Here is a 26,870-nt window from a genome sequence, read left to right as displayed (position 1 = left end):
TCTTATTAATATTTCGAAGTTGTTTTAAAAATTTTAAGAAACTAACAATAGGTTATGTTCTTTTAGAATTACAGGATTTTCAAATATTCTGGTTTGGACATTCATTGCCTAAATCATGGGAAGTAATCTGAGCACTCTCGGTCAAAATTTACAATAAATAATTGAAATAAAACTAATTAAATGTATCATAAAATCAAAACAATTAACACAATTTAGATCACTCATACTCTAAAAATGCAAACGAAAAGAAATGATTCTAATGTAAGTTGAAAAAGATATTCATTAAAGAAGACAAAATTTTGGAAATTACAAGAAAACTCCATTCTTGATTAAATTTATTTTGTATAGGATAAAGTTATATTATCAAAAAAAAAAAAAAAAAATAAGAAGCAAATAAAAAATCTTTTACTTTTACCAGCCGCAGCTGCACTTTGTGCAGTCGATTTAAAATTTGATTTGATGAGAATTATGACTCTTTTATCATGTGATCATGAACTGAACCCGTTAAGCAAACAACAAACAAATCTACATCTTCCACGTAGTCAGAAGAGTTCTTAATGTAGAAAATTGCTTCTATTGTTCCTTAAAGGGAAGAAAACTCTTAAAAAGTATTTAAAAAGTTAATTTATAGGCATGCAGAGATTCTGATAGAGTAAGTTTCAGAAAACTCAAATATATACATTATTCTTTTGTTTAAAAATTAAAATTCTATTGAATTATATAACTAACAAAATTTACCACCATTCACATTAAATATCATTTATCTCAATCATAAACGTTCTCTGAACTTTACAAAAAGAATCGATTTGTGAATTTTGGCTGAGAACTACTACTTCAAAATATATAACTGAAAGCCTTTAGATTATATTTGTTATAAATAACTGTGATCACTCTAGTAACTGCTGAATTTCAAGTTATAAAAATGCATTTCATTTTAAAAAGCTTGTTTTAAAAGCTTACTTTTGAAACTGAATTGCGCTTCAAGAATTTAAAGTTATAAATCTCTAGAAGTTTTCCAAAACACAAAGGGTTTATTAAAGTGCTTACTTTGATTGAGAAAAAATACAGAAATATTTTCTTTATATCTTCTGCAATCTCGCGACGAACATTCTTTGATTTTTATTTCTTTCTTTGTAGTCCGCTCTTCAAGCAGTTGATGAACATATGCAACTGAAGAAAAAGGAAGTGGAAGAAGTGCATCGAAAACTAATGAAAGATGAATCGATTAAAGACCCATTTCGTCCCGCTTTCAGCATGGAAATTTCAAGAACTACAAACCGAAATAACAGAGTTTCTTCTAGTTATACACCAGTTTATAATCCTCCAGCAAAAATGCAGGTACTTTCCCATATTTGATGCGTCAATGAAACATTTTAATTCAAATATTAAATAGAAAAAATAGGATAAAATAAGAGAACTTTGGCCATTTTACAGCTATCAAATGATAAGCAGCATTAGTGAAAAATGATTTTTATAATACAAATATAGTTGCTATTAGAAATCTGTGCATTTTCAAGAGGCCATGTAAAGAATGCAAGTATCTCAGATTATCCATATGAGGTCCTTTAATTTATCGGCATACTTAACCTCTGTAATACAGTTCTTGTCAAAATATAGATCATTTTAAGCACAAAAGCCTTTTTGATTGATTATTTTCCATTTGCATGAGTATTGAAGGTTAATTTCCTTCAATGTCCTTCTTTTTATCAAATGTAAAAATTTGCTGTACAGATCAAAGAACAATAAGACTAATATTTCTGAAAAGCTAAGAGATGACTTTTTTTCTTACAAAATATTTTTTTAAAAAGGTATTCAGGGATTTATTCAATTCTGAAATAAAAAATCTTTTAGGTTATCAACGACAGAGGGAAATAATCTCAATTTATTGTCAAATACCATTTAAAACTCCTTAGAAAGTTGGGGTTTGTTTCGGAAAGTGTGTGTCTTATTATCATCTTGGATAATTTAACAGACCGATTAATTATAGGTTGAAAAAATGTTTCTGCAAAAATGATCTGTCGAGTACGAAGAACAAGGGGCGACGTCCTCTAATTGTTTAGAAATAGGATGCAAGTTTAAATATTTTCACCGCCATCTAATTAAATTACGTCACAACAAGATGCTAACTAAGATTAAAATAAATTCAACAACTTCATAGAAATTCCTTTCTCTGATGTTAACATTTTTTGTTTATAAATGCTAAGATTTTGTTTAATATTTTTTTTTTATTTTAAAAAGCACGAAATAGAAACAGTTAATGGAACTGTTGAAAGAAATTATTGATGATTTTTATGAAAAATATTAACTGCTGGCTTAACATTTTTGAAAAGATTTGATTTAAGTTTTGAGAAATGAAATCTTGGTCAATTCCAGTTTTTTGGAAATTCAGATTCTTCTATGCAATTTATATTTAAAACAAATGTTACTATCATTTCAATAAAAATATTAAGTAAGATTCTTCTGGAAAAAATTCAAGAGATAACAATTTTGACTTTATATCATACTAGATGAATTTGTAATAGATATGTTAAAAAATTCTACGAATTCTGACTATGCGAATTTTTTAATTATATTAAATAATTATTTTGTAAGATACTATACTTTGATAAACTTAAGATCACCGATTCAGTGTAAAATTAACAGAGTATTGCTTATAACGCTGGTAAAAAAATTCATTTATTAAAATTGCATGCGGTTCAATCCAAAAACATTTTTGAGCCATATATCTATAAAAAAAAATTATCTTTGATTAATATATGCATCACACATAAAAATCATTTCCTGATAGCAGTGTTCTCATACCTCGTTTCTTTTTTCTGCTGAGTTGTTATAAGATTTTGAGTTTTGATTATCTTTCAAAACACAAAAAGGTGCAAGGTACTAAACTTTCGATTTGAAACTTTTCTTTGTTTATTTCATTTACGACATTTGAATATATTATTCTATCGTCAATTAATGATCTAAATACCCATCATTTTATGGCATCCGTATGATTTTTCAGCCCAAGCCAGTTTTCTTGGAAGCTATCTATGAAGAAGACAATGATTCGGCCGCCATGTCCATGAGCAGCAACAAGAACGAAAAGCGACCAGAAAGGATTCGTCATAGCGCTATGCCAAGCCGATCAATGACAGCCAAGGTGAATTTTTATCGAATGTCTGTGTCAATGAACCCTGATTTCCATAATGCATTACCAACAAAAAACTTAATTTCTCCTGAAATAAAACACTTCTATTCTTTATGGTGGTCTCATTCTAGAGCCGGTGGTATGGTCAAGTTTTTGGTAAAATTGACAGATTTTAGCTTGTACAGGTTTTTGGAATTCAGAATTAAAAATTTTGGCGATATTTCTATTTTGAATTTTGCCAACGTTTCAGCGCTTATTACGCTGCTGTAAATCCATGTATTCTCATGAAACTGGTGTCATTTTAATGAATTTTTGCCGTTTTTTCAGAATACAGGCTTAAGTTGCTTGAGAATGTGCCCAAATTTTTTATTAATTTGGATTTTTCATGATTGAGAAAAATCAATTTATTCGCCATAACTTGCAAACGGTTGGAGATGGGACGGTGTTGCTATATTATTTTTATGATCCCCATGCCACTCTCTTTCGTTTGATAGAACTCACTCTGTATATCTCCCATCCTTTGGACATCGGGGTATTATTTTTATGTTGTTACTGCTTTTTCTGTGTCTTTTTCAATTTAGTCTCTTGAATCCAGAATTGATTTGTTTGCTATTTTATTTCAGTCAAATGAACTATAATATATACCCTTAATTACCGCCCAGATTCTGGCGAAAATGTAAGCCTTTCAATAAATAAATAATGGTCACCTTCCCGGCGATCCTACCCCATTTTGGATAGATCAAGGAAAGAAATAGAAAGATGCAATTTATGTTTTTATGAATTCTAAATAACAAAATTAAAAGGCTTGAAACTTTTTTCAATGGAAAAGAAAAGCTATGCACTTCTACACTATTCTATCTCAGTATTTATGTTACTTTAGTATAATCGGGAAACCTTTTTGGAATTCATTCATTAGGCTGTAAGGAAGGACGAAACATATTGTTTAAATTTCGTCCTGTACTTGACAAGGAATAGCGGGGGCGGCAGAAATTCGTGCAAACTTCAAAAAAAAAAAAAATCATAATAAAAAAAGTTATGCTCGAAAAAAATTGCGGTTTTCGGGAATATGTTCAGAGAGCCTTTGGATTTCGTTATTTCCATTAAAAAATGTTTTAAAATGACCGATAGATGGCGCTCAAACGGTCATACCGAGACGGTTTATGCAAATCAGGAAAGCAGAGCACAGTAACATTATAGTATTTTAAAGCAAAAGATGCTCAACATGACTGCCACAACAAGGTATTAAGCAATTGAGGCGCGTAACTACGCCTATTACAGCTGTGTGTAACATGTCGGCATCGATCCCACTAACGGCCAATTGAATGGCATCTTTCAGTTCCATCAAAGTGGCAGGAGAGCCCCGGTAGACACGACACTTCAGGTATCCCCACAACCAAAAGTCCGCTGGAGAAAGATCTGGCGATCGCGAGGGCCACTCGTTCTTACATCCTCTGCTTATCACTCTGTCCTCAGTGAATGTGTCTAGGAGGAACGTCTTAACAGAACTAGCAATGTGGGGCGGGACACCATCCTGCATGAAGGTGACGGAAGATAACGCACGACTTTGTTGCAAAGCAGGCATAACGTGCTCTCGCAAAAGCCTAAGATAGCGTTCTGCAGTGACGGAACAGGTTTCCCAACCGGATACAAGAACGCTCTTCAAAAAAGAAAGGGCCTATAATGAAGGACGCAGTGAAACCGCACCAAACAGTCACGTGGTAAATGTAGTGGTTTGGTCGTGTACGCACGAGGGTTTGATGCTGCCCAGATACGACTGTTTTGCGTATTGACGTCACCATGCAATGAAAAGTGGGCTTCATCTGTCCACATGATGTTCAGTAACCATTGTGGGTCACGTTCCATTTGTGCGAGCACCCATGTTGCAAAGGCTTGTCTTTTCTCGCAATCTGCGGGCAACAACTGGTGAAATGCCTCTATCTTGTACTGATGCAGCTTCAAGATTTCGTGCCGAATGCGTCGGATCGACCTTTCCGGAATTCCTGTTAATTTACCTGCTTCACGCGCACTGGAACTCCCAGTTGAAGTCTCGGCTGCCACATTTCTTATGATCCTTTGTTAAACAGGGACGCGGTCAGCTCTGACGGATTGTCTGCCACTTCGTGGACGATCCTGTAATCTTCCCGTTTCCTGAAAACGGTGAACTAAATTCAATATCCCATTCAATGAAATTGGGTTTTTCTTCGCCTAAACTCCTTCCACCGTCCGTAACTGTCGCAATGCTTTAGTCGCGGATTCACCGTTCTTATAGAACAGTTTCACCAATAATGCTTGATCCGGCAGCGATAGCATGCTACTGGCGTCGAATGACAGATCCATTTTAAGTCTTGTGTCTTATAGCTATACTGATTTGCATATGACTTGTCTCGGTATGATTTGTGAGCGCCATCTATCGGTCATTTTTTAAATATATTTCTTAATGAAAATAACAAAATCCAAAGGCTCTCTGAACATATTCCCGCAAACCGCAATTTTTTTCGAGCATTACTTTTTTGATTATGATTTTTTGAAGTTTGCACGAATTTATGCCATAGCCGGTATATAAGTTTTTTTATTTAAAAATATTTTATTTTTATTTTTAAAAGTTGCTAATTTTAATTAATTAATATTTATGTTTTAAGTTATTGTACTTACGAATAAAAATTGGGTCCGATAGTTGAATTTATTAAAAATTAAAGAATAAAATCCCTTCAACAATTCCGTTGATTCAACAATCCAAATATTGAGTGGATTTGTAATGATGTTGACTTGTCATGCATCTAATAAGATTTTAATGTAAACAATGTAGAAGTAATCGAAATCGTCGTTTTTTAACTATAAAACGTACTTTTTTGTATTATAAAAATTACTAAAAGTGAATGTTAAATAGGTTTTTAAAAAGATGCAAAACAGTATTACAAAAAAAAAAAAAAAAAAAAAAAGATGATAAAGAATGCTTGGTCGTTTGTAAAAATATACATTTCTCAAAAAGTCTTGTGTGACGACAGATTTTTATTATTAAGTTGTGTGTTGAACGACATAATAATCAGATACTTAGCCTGAAAATTATCAAAATTGAAAGGTCTAAGAGGACTTTGAACATCTTTTGTAATACGCCCATGCTTGATTTTCCTCTCATTGCAATTTGTGTGTTATTGAAAACCACTATCTGATTCCACACTTTTAATGTTGTGCCATTGTAGACTTTATTTACAGACACAACTTCTTGTGGAAAAATGTCATTGTCTGTCATGTATTGGGTTGGCAACTAAGTAATTGCGGATTTCACTCATAGATGGCTTCAGTTGAATTTTTAGGTTTGCAGACGTAGTACAAATGTAAAACACATTTTGTTATTTGAAAGTTGGCAATTCAGCTGTCAATCAGTAAAAAAAGTTTTTTGATCGGTTGCGTAGTTTTCGTTTGGCGTTCGTTGAAAAATGTAAAATCAAAAGGAACATTTTCTTCATATTTTGCTTTTTTATTTCCGCAAAGGGAAAAACCCATCGCAAGCTCATAAAAAGTTATGTGCTGTTTATGGTGACGAAGCCTTAAAAGAACGGCAGTGTCAAAATTGGTTTGCCAAATTTCGTTCTGGTGATTTTTCACTCAAAGATGAAAAACGCTCTGGTCGTCCTGTTGAAGTTGATGACGACCTAATCAAAGCAATAATCGATTCGGATCGTCACAGTATAACATGTACGATTGCAGAGAAGCTTCATGTATCACATACATGCATTGAAAATCACTTTAAACAACTTGGCTATGTTCAAAAACTCGATACATGGGTTCCTCACGAACTGAAAGAAACGCATTTAACGCAACGCATTAACAGCTGCGATTTGCTAAAGAAACGTAATGAAAATTATCCATTTTTAAAACGACTGATAACTGGCGATGAAAAATGGGTTGTTTACAACAATATCAAGCGGAAAAGATCGTGAAGCAGGCCAGGTGAACCAACTCAAACAACATCAAAAGCTGATATTCATCAAAAGAAGGTTTTGTTATCAGTTTGGTGGGATTACAAAGGAATTGTCTACTTTGAACTCTTACCACCCAACCGAACGATCAATTCTGATGTCTACATTGAAAAACTAACGAAATTAAACAATGCAGTTGAAGAAAAGCGGCCCGAATTGACAAATCGAAAAGGGTTGTATTCCATCATGACAATGCAAGGCCACACACATCTTTGGTCACTCGGCAAAAATTATTGGAGCTTGGTTGGGATGTTTTGCCTCATCCACCATATAGTCCTGACCTTGCACCATCTGATTACTTTTTGTTTCGATCTTTACAAAACTCCTTGAATGGTAAAAATTTCAATAATGATGATGATGTCAAATCGTACCTGATTCAGTTTTTTGCTAATAAAAACCAGAAGTTTTATGAACGTGGGATTATGATGCTGCCTGAAAGATGGCAAAATGTCATTGATCAAAATGGGCGATACATTACTGAATAAAGTTATTTAGTTCTCTGAAAAAATTGTCTTTGATTTTCTAAAAAAAATCCGCAATTACTTAGTTGCCAACCCAATAGTTTCATGTCAAATCAACTAACTGATCAGTAACTGTAATGATTATAAGTGCAGGACAGAAAGCAGCTTTCTGTCTGTCATGTATAGTTTGTGCGCAATCTTTTTATAAAGCTTCTATTAATTTTTTTTAAAAAATCGTTAAGAACTAAATGAAGAGGTCATTATTGAATTTATTTCATTTTAACTCAAATGAAGTCTGATGAAAAAATTTAAAGGAAAAATTACTGATATTCTCTTCCTCGTAACATTACCTCTTCATAATCGCCATGTATGAATTCTGAATTCACTTAATTAAGAAAAGCTGGCTATAGATGTATTCGGTGAAATTTTTGTAAAAGTCAACAAATGAATTGTGTTTTTGAAATTACCTAGGATGTTCAATAAAAAATAATCATAAATTAATAAAAAATAATTACCGATATCTGTTCCCCAAATTTTGATGGTCTTTCAAAATTCGCCTTATTGCATGCAATGCATTTATCATATCTTTTTTCCAGTCTTCAAATCGGAAATGCCAGACCACATGCCGGAAACTATTTTCTACCAATGCCTTCAAAATTGCACCCTTAGCTTTTATCACTACCTCTGATGGTGGAAAACACTTACCCCGGAGGTGTTTCTTCTAATTATTAAGAAGAAAAATCACCAAGTGCTAAATCAGGGCTAATGAGGATCAGGAACATATGTAATGCAATTTTGAAATATGTGCCTTTTTTCTGTGAGCAACATGTGAATGACACCCATTGAAATGCTTAGTCGTTCTAATAGGTCTCTTAATATGATTTGTCTGTCTTCCCTCACCATTATAGCGGCTGTGCTGAAATTTAGTTCTGTTAGAGTAGTCATTGAAGCGCAAAGTCCATCTTCTTTAGAAATTGATTTTCTACCTTTCTTAAACGTTTTAAACATCTTCTGGCTGTGCTATATGGAAAGACAGACTCTCCATACGCTTCTGTAGCATCATACAGACTTCAGCTAATGAAAAAATACCAAATTTTTTATGTGTTTGCCGTATGTCACATCCATTTTAAACCTCACGGGTCCACTTTCTTTAGGTGAGTACGGGAGTCCCGATCCCGAGGTACCCAAGATCTTTTCTCATCCCAAGGAGTTTACTGTCTTTGGTAGACACGGGTCTTGCGATCCGAGTTTCCCTAGCGATCCTTCTCTAATTCTTATTTTTCTAATTGAGTCAAACTTAATTTGCGATTTTAGTTTGATACTAAACCCATATGTTGGTCGTACATAGCGACCCGTTAGGGGCAAAATGGGATCCTGGGGTCCTTTGCGTTCCCTTTGGCCCACGTTGCTCCGTAAGTCGGGCTGGCAGGAGTGAGTCTCTCCTGTCAATCGGCTGGTGGTGCCTTTCTTTGGAAGCAAGGAAACACTGCTTGAAGCTTAGGTCTACAATCTTTGTAGGTCTATATCCCAGTGCCACCCCAAAGGTAAGTACCGAGGTTGGAGAGCCCCAGAGCAGACAGCTGTCTTCCCTTGTTGGGCTCTACGGTGGACGGGGGAGTACCGAATGGAGAAATTTTGCTCGTTAAGGGTCCCTGAAATTTTAGTCGCGACAGAAACAAGCGTCCGTCAACTTCTCCTTTGGAGCGCCATATAAATTTTGAATGATTTTTTGTTATTAAAAAAATGATGGTAATTTTAGAACTGTTTCCCCAATTTTAATCCATAAAGCTAATTCTTGGAAGAGTTCGTGAAGTCCAATCTTTGAAGAAAAAAAAAAAAAAAAAAAACTAAACTTGGAGAGAAAAACTTTCATAGAAGTAAAATCCTCTAATAAAGCTCGTTTATTACAGACCCTTAAATCAATAGGAGTGCACAAAGTTACTGTTTACGCTCATAAATCTTTAAATCAGTCTTGCGGATTGTTTTTGAATCCGAAATCCAATCTGTCTCTGAAGAAGAAATTCTCTAATTTTAAACACACAAAATGCTTCATCTGTTAAAAGAATCTGTATCAAACGTCAAGTGATAGTAAACAAACACCTCATACTTACATTTAATACTGCTACACCAGTTCAATTTGAATACATTAATTGCCCAGTCAAACATTAGATACCCAGTCCGTTACTATGCTTTAAGTGCCAAAGATTCGGGCATTCTATGGTAGCCTGCTTTGGCAAAGAAACGTGTGGACATTGCTCGGACATTGGGCAAAACAGAAAATCCTGCTCCTCTACCCCAAAATGTGTAAATTGCAAATGCGACTATCCATCTTATTCTCGGAAATGTCATAGGTGGATTGAAGAAACCGATATTCAAACTATAAAAGTAACTCAAAATATTCGTTTTGCTGAAGCACGCAAAATTGTAGTTTCTAGAACACCGACTATTGCAGCCCTCAAAACCTGTCGACACTGTTCAAATAAAACTTCCACAAACAGAAATGCCATTTTATAATAATCCATCGTCTTCATCTAGACAATATCCAGTTAACCGCAATAGAACCAATAGTCTTGGAAAAGAAATAATTCAAAACAAAACTGAACTTTCAAATACATATGAAGTAAATGACCTGAGAAATCAAAAAGTAACTCACTTAGGAAACTTAAATGACAAGAGTACCTTAAAAATGCCACCAATTATTAATAGTGGTAAAACAAGCGACAGCATTATTCATAAAAAAAAAAAAAAAAAAAAAAAAAAAACGTCTCGTATACCTACAGCCAATAATAAAAAAGCAGAAACACGTAAGAGAACGTTAAAGCTTTTCAAAGAGACAAAAGCAATGAAAAAATTTAGAATACAAACACTGAAATAAAACTTGGATTCACGTGCATTGCAATAAATAGAAGATCGTCTATCCTTGAAAAAAAAATAAGCACCAGTAACAGAATTAAGCTTTCTAAATGTGGAATAAGACCGGAAACTTCCATTAGGCTTAGGGACTGAGATAACAAGAGATGCAAAGCCAATTCATGAAATTCACTGATTTTTTTTTCACTCAGGGGCTCACCTACTATAGGTTAGTACGGGTGTCTCAATCCCGATGTACCCAGGGATCTTCACTCTCGTTACGTTTTACTCTCCACTACGTCTTCTGCTGTCTCCTTTTTTTCTTTCCCTCCAGGGTAGGCGAGGGAACTCTCCATGAAAAGCTGTCGCCGCTCTGTTTGCTTTCTGCTTCTCATGGACAGCAAATACCCCCACGTATTTGCCGTGCGTGGCGACCCATTAGACCGGTGGTGCACTGTGGTCCCCGGTGTATCAATCGGCTGGTCGCTAGCCACCCGAGTGGTTAGTGTGCTAGGGATCAAGCGAAGGGGTTACTATTTGGGCTAGCGCCGAGGCTGGGAATGGCCAGAGCCGGTGGCTGCCTTCCCTTGTTGGGCTCCGTGGTGGGCGGTGCCATCGGGCCTGAAACTTTGTCATATCGTATGGGGCCTCGCACCAAATATCCCTTCAGTGGGCAAAAGCATCATGTTTCTATTCCAATTCCACCTCCGTCATTCTTTATTGTAAGTAGAGTATCATCTGAAAAAGAAACTTTTCATACGGTGTCACATTTTCTTGTTGAAAAAGCTGTTACTGGACATTTGGGTGAAGTTAAAGGCATAAGAAAAATTCTATCTGGGGATTTAATTATAGAAGTAGCTAATCGTAAGTAGGCGCAAAAAATTCTGAACATTAAATCTTTTTCCACGATACCTGTTTCTGTTAGTACCCACCGAACCCTTAACTTCTCTAAAGGAGTTATTTCTTGTGGGGAACTATATAATATTGATACAGATGAAATTCTGAAAGAATTACGTAGTCAGGGCGTTACTGACATCAAACGAATTAATGTAAAAAGAAATGGCAGCATTTTGAAAACAAAACATTTAATTTTAACTTTTGCTTTTCCAAAAACATCTGAATTCATTAAGGTCGGTTACATGCGTTTGGCTGTAAGGCCTTACATTCCGAATCCTCTTAAGTGTTTCAATTGTCAGCGCATTGGACATTCCAAAGCTAATTGTCGCGGGAAACTTACTTGTGCCCGCTGTGCTGAAGCTGGACATGAAAGTACTGATTGCACTGGTTCAGAAAAATGTTTGAACCGTCAAGGTCAACATAGCTCTTTCTCACGTTCTTGTCCTAAGTGGCAGTTTGAAAAAGACGTACTTACCGTCAAAGTCAAAAATCAAATTTCTTACCCCGAGGCAAGGAAAATTGTACGAGCTCGTACACCTGTATTTACTGTCAGCTTTGCAGATGTAACAAAGCCAATTAACCTTGCTCAAAGAAACCCATCAGATACACCTTCCGATGTTCAACCTTTTGTTCCTGACATTGAACCAGAAAAAGAACTGGATACTTCTGAAACTAGTTGGTCCTCTGAGACCAAACCTAAGAGAAAAAAGCTGCCTTCCAAATCGCAGAAGGCATTTGCTCTTCAACTTTCAAAACAAGGTCGTTCTGCAAAAGATGTTGCTTTTTCTCTGACTACTAAAAAATCTCTAGCCTTGGATATGGTAGAAACTGGCCTTGTCCAAAAAGATTTGACCTCCTTGTTCAATGATGGACCAAAAAGTCCGGAGTTATTACAACTCCATCCTTCCGATGAGAAAGATTTTCAAATGAGTTGCGATGCATCTGTGGCTCCAACAACAGGCACTAACAAAAATTCCCATCAGACAGCTTAATGGTTAATTTTCTCTCTTGGAATTGCCGTGGCAAAAGATACAAGACTGCAGACATTAAGGCTTTACTGAATTCATTTCAACCTGTTTACTTCGCTCTTCAGGAAACTGACCTGAAGACAAATATTCCATTTAAAATTCGTGGCTATCATTCTGTGTGGAAAGATGTTGACACTGGGAGAACTAGTTCTGGTGAAGTTTGTATCTTGACCTCGAACCTGTATCCCAGTACAACGCTCCCTTTATACACCTCTCTGCAGGCTGTAGCTATTCAAGTTCATGTCAGAACTCTTGTTACAGTCTGCTGTATTTATTTACCACCAAATGAACCAATTAATCAAAATGAACTTAATGCTTTAATTGATCAGCTTCCTACACCACTTCTTTTACTTGGCGACTTCAATGGACATAGTCCTCTATGGGGTTCAAATAATCTGAATTCTCGAGGACGACAAATGGAACAATTCATTTCCGAAAACTGCCTCTCCTCAATAATGACGAAAAAACTTATTTCCTTGAACCTGCTCGTAGTTTTCACAGTATCGACCTAGATATTTGTTCTCCTTCACTTTTACCTTTGTTGAATTTTATTGTCGCATGTGACCTCTATAACAGTGATCACTTTCCAGTGATTGTCTCCCATGTTAACAGTACCTGTAAGACGCAACGTCCTCAGCGATACCTATTCCAAAGGACAGACTGGGAAACTTTTACCCATCTTGCTGTGATTACAGATACAATGGTCAATTGTGAAAATGTTACCGCTGTTCAGAATGTGATCGATCATATAAGACGGGCTGCTGATGCTACAATTCCCAAGAACTCACCCCACCCCAGGAGATATCATCGGCCGTGGTGGAATTATCAATGCCGCGGCGCCTACAAGATTCAGAGAAAATTATGGGGAATTTTCAGTAGGTATCCTACAACGGAAAATCTTATAGCCTTTAAAAGAGCACGGGCAACTGCACGTTGCATAGGTCGTCGTAGACAGAGGAAGTCTTGGATTCACTTTGTTTCTTCCGTCAATTCTTCTACAAGTGCACATCTTTGGAGGAAAGTTAAGGCCGCTAATGGGGTTTATCAAGAGTTCCCATTTCCTGTCTTAAAAACAGGAAACGTTTGTTACTCCTCTCCAACCGATGTTGCTAATGTTATCGGGCAGTAATTTGCGAGAGTTTCAAGCGTAGATTCATATAGTCAGACATTCCTTGCGACTAAGAATCGCACTGAACAGGTACATCTTCACTTTAAAACCCGCAGTTTCTTGCCATATAATTGTGCCTTTCAGATGCATGAATTAAAACGAGCTTTATCGCAAGTTCATGACACTAGCCCCGGACCAGATGGTATTACATACAGTTTGCTCTGCCATCTGGATGACGATTCTCTGGCAAACATTCTGTGTTTGTTTAATAGAATCTGGAATGAACAGACATTTCAATCCCAGTGGCATGAAGCAATTGTGATACCACTCCTAAACCTGGGAAAGATCCCTGTAACCCTCAGAACTATAGACCAATTGCTTTGACAAGTTGCCTTTGCAAACTTTTCGAACGTATGATTAATACTAGGCTTTTATATGAATTAGAAAAAAATGAATGCATTCCTCCACTTCAAAGTGGCTTCCGCAAACGCAGATGTACTGTTGATAATCTAATCCACCTAGAAACTAATATTCGTAATGCCTTTGTACGCCGAAATCATCTTATTGGTGTTTTTTTCGACGTGACTAAGGCGTATGATCGTACGTGTCGCTATGGGATCCTTCGCACTTTATCTGAACTTCATTTTAAGGGAAAATCTATTTTTATAAAGAATTTTTTATCTTATCGCCTTTTCCATGTTAAAGTCAGTAATTATGTTTCAAATCCTTTTATTCAACAGGAGGGCGTTCCTCAAGGGAGCGTGTCAAGTGTCACCTTGTTTATTCTTCATTTTAATCAAATTCTTAGTGTTCTACCGGCAACTGTTACTGGTACCCTATATGTGGATGATTTACAAATATCCTGCCAAGGGTCGGATATGTCTTTGATTGAGAGACCGTTACAGGCCGCTATTAATAAACTTGTAGCTTGGTGCGATTTGAATGGACACACACTTTCTCCTGAAAAAAGCTGCTGCGTTCATTTCTGCAGAAAGAGAAGTCTTCATCCAGATCCTATAATTTTTATAAATAATATAGCTATCCCTGTTGTTGAAGAGACGCGCTTTTTAGGAGTTACTTTTTATCGAAAACTCACTTTCCTTCCGCATGTCCAACTCTTGCGGAAGAGATGTGAAAGAGCGCTCAATATTCTCATAGTTCTTTCTAACACATCTTGGGGAGCGGATAGCGTTTCATTGCTTCGCATTTATCAAGCACTAATACTGTCCCGCATTGACTATGGTTGTGAAGTTTATGGCTGTGCTCGAGCAAGTATTTTGCTGAGACTTGATACATTACTCCACTCTGCATTGCGGATTTGTTCCGGAGCATTTAGGACTTCTCCTGTACAAAGTTTATATGTCATATGTCATCAATTACCTCTACACTTACGGCGGAGAAAGCTATCTGTCCGATACTTCTTCCGCATTTTATCTCTTCCAAATCACCCAATTCGAAGTACCATTGTGCCTATCAGTCTTCGAAGACTTTATAGTGCTCGTCCACATAATATCGTTCCCTTTTATGAGAGGATTAAAACTGATATTCAAGTTTTGAACCTGGAGAATATTGAAGTGTATCCAGTTAATCTTTTATTTTTCCCACCTTGGGGTCATCCTGACTTTTCATATTTTAACCCATTTTTAAATTTTGATAAAGCTACTACTGCTTCAGTTGTTTTCCAACAATTATTTAATTATCATCAGCATCGATTTTCTTCCTATACACAGATTTATACAGATGGATCAAAATCGATACAAACTGTTGGATGCGGTATTGTTTTCCCAACAGTAACGTATAGTTACCGCCTGAACAATTCGTGTTCTGTTTTAACTTCTGAATTATTTGCAATTTTGTTGGCATTTGAAAAAATTTCTCTTTCCGAAGAGCGCCTTTATTGCATTTATTCAGATAGTATGAGCGCCTTGGAGACATTGTGTCATTTTACAAAATGCAAACATCCTGTTGCAATCGATATTCATTGTCGATTAAAAACTCTTCAAACAAAGGTATTCAGCATACTTTTCTGCTGGATACCTAGTCATGTAGGTCTAGTTGGCAATGAAAAGGCTGATTGCGCTGCGAGAGCGGCTCTACATAGTCTGTCACGACCATGCACTCATTCTGATCTGTTTGCCACATATGACAAGTACATACTTTCTGTTTGGCAAGAATCCTGGGATAGAGAAATGCAAAACAAATTGCATTTTATTAAATCGACTATTAACTTGTGGCCTGCTGTCTCGGTTAGAGGGGCAGATTTCTAATTAATCAGACAACGCATTGGTCTCACCCGCCTTACTCAGAAACATATTTTGTTTGGTCAGCGTCCACCGATGTGCTCAGACTGCAATGTTAATCTTACAGTTTTACACATTTTAATTCAGTGTCCTAAATTTAATTCTCATCGAGCTGGATTTTTAATTCATTAACATTGGAAATGCATGAATTGGTGGGAGAACACCCTCACATGAATATCTTTGAATTTTAAGAGCTATAAATTTTTTCCATTTTATAGGAATACTATTGGGATTTTAAATATTTTCTTGGAATTTTTTCCATAATTGGCGTTATAATTTTAAGATCTTTGTCCTTTAAAATTCTTGTGCTGTCTTTTTATAAGTGTAAAATGTTGTTTGTATTTTAACCTTGAGGAAAGGTTTCGTTTAACAATCATACGGTAATATACCATACCACTTGTTTTGGCGCAGCATAGCCAGTTTTGGCTCTTGCGCCATAAAAATCCAACATCCATCCACTGATTTTTTTTCCCTTTATAAGACAGTTTATCTCACCTTTCAGAATTTCTTTTCTGGTTATTGACACTCTACAGGAAGGAATAGTTACAGGTGAGAATTTTGTGTATTAATATGATTTTCGGCATAATGTATAGGTTTTCCCATAGTCTGAACACTTCTTCATTTATTATAAAAGTGGGAGTTCTCTCCCACCGATTGGTAAGCACAATTTCCTCATTTTCTCATAAGAACTGAACCTGTACTTCTGAAAATTACTCTGTGGATGATGTCGGAGGTACGTAAATATCTTTTAAAAGTTTTCTATATAGGCTATCAGAAAAATACAATGCGTAATAGCTCTTAACCTGTTAACCGGGTAATTAACTCATATTCAATTAGTTTTGCATTGAAATGTTTAGTCATACCCAGTAACAGGTTAAGGTCGAAAATCAGACTTGAATTCTAAAGAAAATCAAGATCTAACAATATTCTGTTACCGTTACTTTGAGGCAGAACAATGAATTTTATTTGTATAGGTCTGTTCTTTATCTGAACATTTATCTGCCTGGTGGGGACTTCAATAATAGAAGATCGTCCATCAGCAAAAGTTAAACTGATAGATTCTGTGATATATTTAACATCTCCAACAGTAGAGAACAGAGTTCTGGAGTTAGAAGAAACCGTTCCTTTAATTTGATTGATTCTGGTAAGAAGAAAAACAGTTAGCTCAGAAGATTATTTGAGTATTGACATGATATTAAATTTCGTTCTGCCCCTTGTAGGAGAACAAGCAGACCACTTTAATTTAATGGCATTAAATGTGGTACAACCTTAACAGGCCGAAAAGAGTTTGTCTTCTTCAGGTTTGTCAATGCTTCCTTTCTGTGCTTCACGGAGTTCCTCCTCGTTTGACTATCGACTCCAGAATCCCGCCTATTGTGATCAGGGATTTTAAACAGAGGGTACTGATCATGCTATATATTAGAACATTCTAAATAAAAATTTCTTTTTATGATTGTTTTTTTATAACTGAAATTTTATATTTTAATCCTGAAAAATACAATTTGGCGCAGCATAGCCAATATCATGGCTCTTGTGCCAATAAAATCCAGAAATCTTTTTATGATTATTTGATTTTTATTCTGTTTGTTTCGAATAATACTTCTATCCGCGCTTGACATTTATGGTTCTTTCTTGCTTGTTCGTAGATTTTCATATGTGTCCAGCTTCTGTAAAAAGTTATCAGGTGTGAGCAAACTACACCATACATCTAGAAAATAATCTTTTACTTTTGAAAGAACTCATTTTTTCATTTGGTCAAGGATCATAAGGGTTTGCAGTCCATCGAAGTCTTGAATGTTCAGTTATTTCAACTAACCTTCAAAGTAGTTTCGGAGACTTAATACGGTTTAACTGTTAGTTCTTCAAGGAGATATGCGACCACTTTTCTTCTCGTTTATTAAAAAATTTCAGTTGAAATAAGCTAAGGATAATGAAACCTCATATTCCTTTGAATCGAAATTTGAAATCAAATTCTCTAATTGTAGATTTGGTTGGTTGTTAAAGGCAACTTTCATATCAGTAACTTCGCAGTCTGAGCTTCGATTTCCAGACAAAAGTTGTTCGTTTTGTCTTTCAGAAGAACAGGAAATTCTTTCATTGAAAAGTATTTCCTGTTCTTCTGTTTTTTCAGGACTTATTCCCCCTCAGGGGCTCACCTACTATAGGTGAGTACGGGTGTCCCAATCCCGAGGTACCCAGGGATCTATACTCCCTTTCAGTTCGCTCTCCCCTACGCCTTCTGCTTTCTGCTGTGTCTTTCCTTCCCTCGACGGCAAGCGAGAGAGCTCTCCATGAGAAGCTGTCGCCGCTCTGTTTGCTTCTTGCTTCTCATGGACAGCCAAAACCCCACGTGTTGGCCGTGCGTGGCAACCCACTAGAAAGATGGGTGGTGCACTGTGGTCCCCTGTGCATCAATCGGCTGGTAGCTGGTCACCTGAGTGGCTAGTCTGCTAGGGATCAAGCGAAGGGGTTACTCCTTGGGCTTGGCGTTAAGGGTGGTCACTGTTCTCGGGTGTAACTCCGAGCGTATAGGTTCCGGCTAGCACCAAGGTAAGCGCCGAGGCTGGGAATGGCCAGAGCCGGTGGCTGCCTTCCCTTGTTGGGCTCCGTGGTGGGCGGGCAGTCGAACCTGAAACTTCTATCAATGTCATATGGGCAAATCCAAGCGTCCTCCCTTCAGTGGGCAACACAATGCTTCAACTTCTATACAAAATTTCCCAACGTTCTTTCTAATTCAAAGAAAATCGGAAAACAAAGAATCGTTTCATGGTGTGTCACCTTTTTTGGTGGAAAAAGCAATATCTGGAAGTATTGGCGAGGTAAAATCTACAAAGAAACTTCGATCTGGTGACCTGCTGGTCGAAGTTAATTCTCCCAAACAAGCGAAACAAATTGTAAATCTGAAAACTTTTTCAACGATTCCCGTCTTAGTTAGTCCCCATCCATCATTAAATTCATCAAAAGGTGTTATATCTTGTGGTGAATTATTCAATGTCCCAATAGAGGAAATTACCCAAAAGCTAAAAAGTCAGGGAGTGACCCATGTGCGACGTATAACAATACGAAGAGATGGCCAGCTCCTGAATACTAAGCATTTGGTATTAACTTTCAATTCCTCTACTATACCAGAGTATATTAAGGCTGGATATTTGCGCTTATCTGTTAGAGCATATGTGCCAAATCCTTTAAGGTTCTTCCAATGCCAGCGCTTCGGGCATTCAAAATCATCTTGCCGCGGAACAATGACATGCGCCCGCTGTGCAGAAGTCAATCACGACAGCACTAACTGCACTGGTAAGGAGAAATGTGTCAACTGCAAGGGTGACCACACATCTTTCTCCCGAAATTGCCCTGCCTGGAAACAGGAAAAAGAAATAATATCAACAAAAATAAAAAACAATATTTCTTATCAGGAAGCCCGCAAGCTCATTAAGTCAAAAATGCCTAATCTTGGAAATACCTATGCTTCTGTTGTAAAAAAGATATCTGCTACTATATCTACTCAATGGGATTTAGCCGACATCACAGCATGTAACAGCTCAAAATCTTCTGAATCCGTTGCAATAGTATCTAATCAAGGTAACTTGCCAAATCTACCGTCACCACCTGTTTTATCTGTTTCTGAAGATACTTCTGTTTTACAGGACCTAAATGATTTTCAACTTGTGACTAACGTTAAAAAGTTTAAAAAGACCTCTCCGACTAAAACAAAACCTGTTACAAATATTGAAAAAGTCTCAAAATTTTATACTATTTCACCTCGTCAAATTCACACCACAGTGGTATCACAAAATACTGTCTCAAATGGCAAACCGACATTGAATACTAAGCCAATCACTTCGGCTCAAACTCAGTTGCTTCCTTCTGCCAACACTAAAATAAGTGCTCAATCTTCAGGAGGAACTAGAGTACAGCAGTCTCGAGAATCGGATGCAGATGCAGAGATGAGTTCTTCCACTGCTTCGGAAGGGGATATATTAGAATATGATATGTCTGAGGACTTGGAAGAGCCACCACAAGTTTTTAGTCCTCCACCCTCTACCAAACTTAAAGAAAAACGTAAATATATTATCCCTACGAAATATAAGAATTTGTAGCTTTGTGACATGCTTTTATTTTCTTTTGATCTTTAATTTAAACGAGTTGTTGCTAATTTTTTTTTAAAACCCAAACTCGTTTTCTAGCACAGTATTTTACCATTATATCTATATTGTTTTTACTTCTGCTATATTTTTCCTATGCCCAAAATTTGATCTTTTAGACATGTATTTAATTTACCTTTTTTACAGGCTGACAAAATGTATTTTATCCATTTATAAATTTCACCTTAAAAAATTTCAATGTTTTTAAAGTTTTAACTCCTTTTATCTTGTATTACCATATGTTATATACCATGAACCTGTTTATCTACCATAAGCTTGGCGCAGCATAGCCAAACATGGCTCTTGTGCCAGAAAAATCAAACCAACCAACCAATCAGGACTTATTCTTCCTTTCTTTTCTTTCTTTCTTTTTTTTAGCTAATCTCTCTTCTATAATTTTGTATAAATAATTACGCAAAAATTTCCATCATATTCTTCTCATTTTGTAATTAACTTATTTGCATTACTAATAATCTGTGGTTTACTTCCAACTAGGCAGCTGGACTAAAGGGAAGGGGTGCTTTGGCAGGTCGATTAAAATATTTATCAATATAGCTATTAAATAAATGAATTTGTAAGACGACGAGTTATAGAGGAAACCACATAATGAATGTTATCTAGGGTTGCAAAATACCTAAATCTCGCACTGTTAATGATATCACTTCCCTTATCTGGAACTAAAATCATGAGGTCCAATTTTTTTTATCTTTATCCGGGGTTCATTTTATAGTCCCTTTTTAATTTTTTTCTGATATTTAATGGCTAAGTGATTAATTTTATTACTTTATGAAAAACGTTTTTTTTATCACTTTTCACTACTTAACATATTTCATTATGAAAGCAATAATTATAATATGTATTAATATAAAACCAGTGAATATAGTTTCACTTTTAAAATAATATATTCATATATTTTCTTTTATTTTTTAATCAGATAATGTTTAACAATATTCATTGAACAAAATAAAAGAAAAAAATATAAATATTTATTTATAAAATACGATCAAAATTGTTCATAAAATTCTTTTTTTGAGCTCAGAGTTAGGAAAACTTTAACATTTTATATTCATTGAAAGAGGAAGTGAATAAATTATAGGCAGTGTTTCTTTTCTTAATCTATTCAATAGAACAGTGAGGGATCATCAGCTCAGAAATAATGAGTACTGCAAAAAAGTATTTATCAAGAGAGCTCAATTATTAAAAAAAAGCTATTTTGCACATAATTAGCCTAGGATGTTTAATTTCAAAAATATATATAATTTTGTTGCATTTATAAAACATTAAATAATTAGTTTATGATATAAATTTTTTGTAGTTTCGTCAACAGAAAATTATGTGACAGTTGTGAAGTGATGATTAAGTAGATAAAGATATCACAACCTCCACTCCCCAACACACTTATATCTTTGCCTTCTTAAGCTCTTGACCAAAGATGAAATAAAATGTGCAATAAATGATGTGCAATATTAATCATTTTTTACATGGAGGGGTAAATAGTAATTGATACCTTCTTATAAAAAAGAAATACGTTTTAGAAAATTTTCCTCGTACTTTCCTTTCGAAGAGTGATTTCTTACAAAAGAAATGAATATCCAAATGTGTTTCTGTCCAGACAACAAAAATCGAAAAATAGGACTCATAAATAGCCACTGAGAAAAAGAAAGGAAGATAACAAAGGAGAACTTTGGATAGGTGTAAAAAAAAAAATGGAATCAGTTTGCCGCGCTTTGTAGCATTGGAGCTTCTAAATTCAAAGGGAGGAAGCATCGAATCAATCATTGAGTTATGTGTGCATTCTTGAGTTACTCTCAGGCAACCGCGACCTCCGTTTCCTTTGCTTGTTTATTCATTTTCTGTCTTATTTTCACAATTTTGTTGCCATTATTTTCCTTTTTCGTTACTCAAGGAGTGAAAAATTAAGCAACAAGCATTAAACTCTGAGAGTAGGAAATCAAGCAAATTAGACCTTTTGACTCAAAAATAAAATAAAATGAGCGAACATGCCACTTTGGAAAATAATATCAGCGGATGTTACAACTCTGCAGGCCTTTTGACTAACTCTTCCTGCAATAAACTAAAAAGCAATTGGATATTTGCATTCCAGCCGCAAAAGAATAAGTCCATCAGAATACCTTCTCAAAGCCATATTATTGCAAAGGAAGCAAAAAAAGAAAAAAGTCAAAGTTATCTATATGATTCATACTTTTTTTTTCAAAACGGAAGCACTTACTTTCGAAATTTCAACTTGATAATTATTAAACATTCAAATAGAAAATTTGTAAATAAATTTGTATTCTAAAATAAAATGATCTTACCATTTAATTTCACACAGAAATATAAAACTATCAAAAGAAAAGATTTTAGAAACATTTCATTCTTGATAAATTCAACATTTTTTAGTACAAAAAAAAGAACTTATAATTGATGAATTATCATGAGTTCTTCTCAGCAAAATCATATACAATTTTAGCATAAAGTATGAAGTAATTTCTTTGTTTTAGATGCTATCTAATAGAAAATATTGTGTGCAACGTTTCCATATTTTTCTTATCTTGTAGGTTCTATATAATATACAAAATTCATACCTCAACTATCCTTCAGACGAGGATTTTGGCTCCATAAATCTATAACTTTTATGTAGAGTGCAAAATGAAACAGGAATACTTCCTTTTAAATACTGAAAAGAAACTACCGAGCAAATAGCAAGCAAAAAATAGTTTTTAAATTAATGTTGGCCACTCGAGAGTAAGAAACTACCAAGAAAAAGATGCTTCTGGCCACAAAAGAATCTGTTTTTTTTTAAAGATTCTTTTGTGACCAGAAGCATCTTTTTTTTCCCGGAAGAGTTTTCTTTGGCATTTCAGAACTGCATCCATTTTGCGGCTTTTGACAACACGAAAATGTCAGCTACCAGATTTATTTATTACCAATTTCATGATCTTAATACTTATTATATGTTTTGATTTATTAGTTTTATTAATATTATTGTATTTAATTGACGTGAAAGTTTATATTTAGAATTAAACCAAAAAAAAATTACAAAGATGTTGAAAATTGATGTTTGAACAAAACTTCATATATAATAATTGTTGAAAGTTTATTTTTAAATGGATGAAACTCTATTAGTTTTGGCATTTCTGGCAATGAAATGAAACATTTTATTAACCTCACGATATGTTTTATACGTTTCTGATGTTTCAGAAAAAAGTAATAAAGAGTTAATTTTTAATTCAAGTATTTTTTTAAAGGAATCAAATTCTTAAGTCTATAGTACTGTATGGTGAGTTTTTTGAAAGTTTAAAAGATTTCTTATTAATAACTCTATGCGTGTTAATTATAGTCTATTTATAAAATGAATGCTCTTATATTCTCCTGCAACCCATTAGACATAATAGTTCATATATTAAAAGCAATACTACGTAGAATCAAATATATTTCTCTATTACCTGAATTACTATGTTATAATAAAACAAATGCATGCTTGTGTCTGTTGGTGACCTACAGGACAGACCTTTAAAGACAGACCAAATTTGGTACAGATACATTTGAACCCCTAAAAATAATTTTTTAAATTTTGATTTGAAAAATTCGGCAACTTTTTGGAGTTTGTTGTTGATATCTTCTGGAAATATTGCAGAAAAAAGATTTTTGAATATCTTAAAATTCAAAAAATTATTTTTTTTAATGATTCGAATTTAGAAATTACTGTCACCAGATTTCTCTTGATTTTAACATTTTTTTTTCAAAATTTAGCTGGTACACAGGACCTCTCAGTTACAGATAGCAAAGAGTGGCATTATTTATAGCAATACGTTTTTAAAAATTCAAAGTTTTTTCATAATTATAAATATTTAATTGTGTGTTTCTCTTCCATTGTTAAAACCTAAGATAATATGCTAATAGATTTCGCTTTCTTTTCTTGTTTCATCCTTGTTTTCATTTTATATTTCTTTGAAATCTGAAAAAAAAAATTCGAAGATAGTAAGTAGATTAAAAAATATATTCAATGTGCTCAAAGATTATGATTATAGATTCCATTTTTTTCGTCATCTTACTCTTAGCCATAAAATATTTTTCAAAAATTTTGATTAGATTTTAATTTTTGAACCTATTTGCTTTTATGAAATAATCTTTTCTTTTGTTTCTAGTCCCGCTGCTCTATTAAGGAGAAAGTAACATCGGCTAGACCTCGAGTGTCTGAAGTATCTGTTCTGCCTCCAATAGATATGGGATGGGGTAACAACCCAACTGATGGCTGGTACACGGGGCCACTCAGCTACAGATGGCAAAGAGTGGCGGATAATTACATCGACAGTGATGTCAGAGTCCGAAGCAGGTAATGGTTCGTCGCCTTTTCAATGAAAGGAATCTTAGAATTTTCTTCAAGAAAGAAAAAAAAGGAGAGAGATGAAATCTTTTAAAATGCCAAAAAAAAAAAAAAAATCTTTAGCTATTTAAACTAAAATTTTTTAAAAAATAGTTTATAATTATCGGCTCAGAAAAGAAAAATGCGATTATTTAAAAATGATAAATGCTTAAATCATCTCTTTAACTACGTTGTACAAATAAAATAAAAAAAAAACTTTTCAGCAACACACTTTTATAAGTGTACTAACATATATATATATATGGAAGTCAAAAGAAAAGCGGATAGACATGAGGTGCTGATAGAAATACAATAAGGAAACTGAAATTTTAATCACATACATAATGTATCATTTTCATTAACGAATTTTTAAGAGTTTACTTTCTTATAATATTCATTTTCATATTCTTTTGTATTGCATTGCTGTACGGCATCGTTTTAAACTTCGAGCAGAAAACTATACTACACCCTAATCATAATTTTTGTGACGGTATTTAGTTTATGGCATTAAGAGTTTTGTGCTCTAAAGATAGCAATCTAAATCTTATTGCAGCCGGTCAACATGAACGATACCATCTCTAATAATAATCTGAATTTTCTTCCAGTCTTAATGAAAATGAAACCTTTTGAAGTAGTTTTCAGCCGAAAAAATTTACATTGTTTCTTGTCTCATCTTAAACAAAGTAATCATTTGGGGGGAAAAAACATAGTGTTTTGCTATTGAATATTCTATGAGATCTTACGAGAAGTCTCCCTACTGTTCAAAATAATAAAAAAATGACTAATTAGATCATTTTGAATATATACGAGGACTTTTTATAATGTAAATGAAGTACAAATGCTTTTTTAAAACCTACTGTGATGAGGATTTTTAAAATTGTAGACAAACCTCTCTCTAAAGCATTCATTTTATTTTTCTAGGAGACGGTGTCGTTCTCGAGCCATGGAGACCAAACTCCGTCTAGGTTATCAGGAGGAAGACGATACTGAAGATGAAAGCAATGGACTGGTAGAAATGGAACTGAGACTTCCGAGGAAGAGGCAGATTACATTCGGCCCGCCGCATAGCACATCGTACAGTCGATGGTTTAGCCATTTCAGTTGCCTGGACAATCAGTACAATTAAAGAAATAAACAGGCTATGTGGAAGTGTTGATTAACAATTGCTTTCATAACGACGAATTTATAGATTTTCGACACAGTGGTAATATCTCATTGGAGGAAGTGAGTGATATTTAAACGCAAATAGGAATGGACTGTAAAGATTCAATCGATAGCCTCAAAAATAAGGCATCTTTGGAATCTATGGAAGTTGAAACTTTTCAATTATCAGTCATCAAGTAAGGATTAGGAATTAAAGTACCCAATTACAAACAAAAATAATTTGTTAAAAATTAATTATCTCTATTTCATTCATCTACACTAAAATATCTTAATTTCCAACACCTGTAAAACGGGACATTCATTCAGTTTTTTTCTATTTAAACCGTCTTTATTTTTAATGCAGTTTTAAAATATCATATTTTGAGTTTTTAGCGAAATTTTCATATACTATATTATGAATTCCAAGGAAATTTTCATAAAGGTTATTAAAAAATAACTCAATTTTATAAATTCCTGCATAGAAAACATTTTTTGGGGGCTGCTGCAGAATGTCACTTCATCTTTATTTTCGACAGCCAGAAATGAATGACATGTTTCTTGCTTTATATTAAACTTAATGACGAAATAGAAACAAATAAATCTCCTCTCATTCACTTCCTTCTCTTTTCACTGTGGGAAAAAAAAAGATTATTGTTCTTATGCATTAGTCTTGTTAAAAAATTGTGGATGAATATTCAACGTGTGAATATTTTAAAGAACTCTGGATGGATGGTAATATTTGATTTTCACCAGCTCTCTGCAACCGTATGCACTGATTGAATTTTGTAACGAATCATTTCTCTTATATATATGCTGTGCGTGAGCATTGAAATCAATCTTCTCTTTTCAAATGTCCTTCGCCGGATCTTCTATTTATGCACGGTTGATTCGTCGCCAAAGTAATAAAAAAGGAATGATAAATCAACTATTTTCAGCAATCATCAAATGAAATCGACATTACCTCTAATAATAATTATTCTACACAAAAAGCTATTATAGGGTAGACTATTGTAGCTTGGATCACTCATTCTTATTTCGGCATGAAATGATATCGTGCCGCAAGCAGTTGAACTATCTCAAGCAATACTCATTAGTACTTTGTAGAAACCTGTTGTTGTTTACTATTCACATCTTGGTAATGGGTACAATTATAAAAAAAAAATTTCTACGACGAAGTACAATTTTTAAAGAATTTTCTTCCTTTCTGTTCAAGCTTAAGAATTGCTTGAGGATGTTCATAGTATTCTAGCTTATGCAATATAATTTGGTAAATAAGCTTACATATTGCTTGTAAATTCGAAAATAATCTGTAAAGATAATCCTATTAGAACTGTAAACTATTAGCTCTTCTACCTTGGATCACAAATGCATTCTGTCCCGTGGATCATTGATCCAAGATATATGATGTAAATGATCGTGAACTGTTTACAATACCATTCCACTGAGAAAAAATCTGGAAATACTGATC

The 26,870-nt window shown here is 34.6% G+C and overlaps 1 protein-coding gene across 1 annotated transcript in view; it reads left to right on the top strand.

Moving 5' to 3' along the window:
- The window catches only part of LOC129958479 (uncharacterized), a 99,215-nt gene extending 73,830 nt beyond the window's left edge, over positions 1 to 25,385 (top strand). The window contains exons 3-6 of the mRNA XM_056070975.1: positions 1,138 to 1,338; positions 3,002 to 3,139; positions 24,042 to 24,229; positions 25,181 to 25,385. Coding sequence (XP_055926950.1) covers positions 1,138 to 1,338; positions 3,002 to 3,139; positions 24,042 to 24,229; positions 25,181 to 25,385 — 732 coding nt within the window. The remainder of the gene's footprint in view (positions 1 to 1,137; positions 1,339 to 3,001; positions 3,140 to 24,041; positions 24,230 to 25,180) is intronic.
- Positions 25,386 to 26,870: the final 1,485 nt, after the last annotated feature.

Source organism: Argiope bruennichi, chromosome X1 (genome assembly GCF_947563725.1).
Source record: "Argiope bruennichi chromosome X1, qqArgBrue1.1, whole genome shotgun sequence".
NCBI classification, from domain to species: domain Eukaryota; kingdom Metazoa; phylum Arthropoda; class Arachnida; order Araneae; family Araneidae; genus Argiope; species Argiope bruennichi.
Note: the sequence above shows the minus strand (reverse complement) of the source record. Positions and strands in the feature narration are given on the sequence as shown.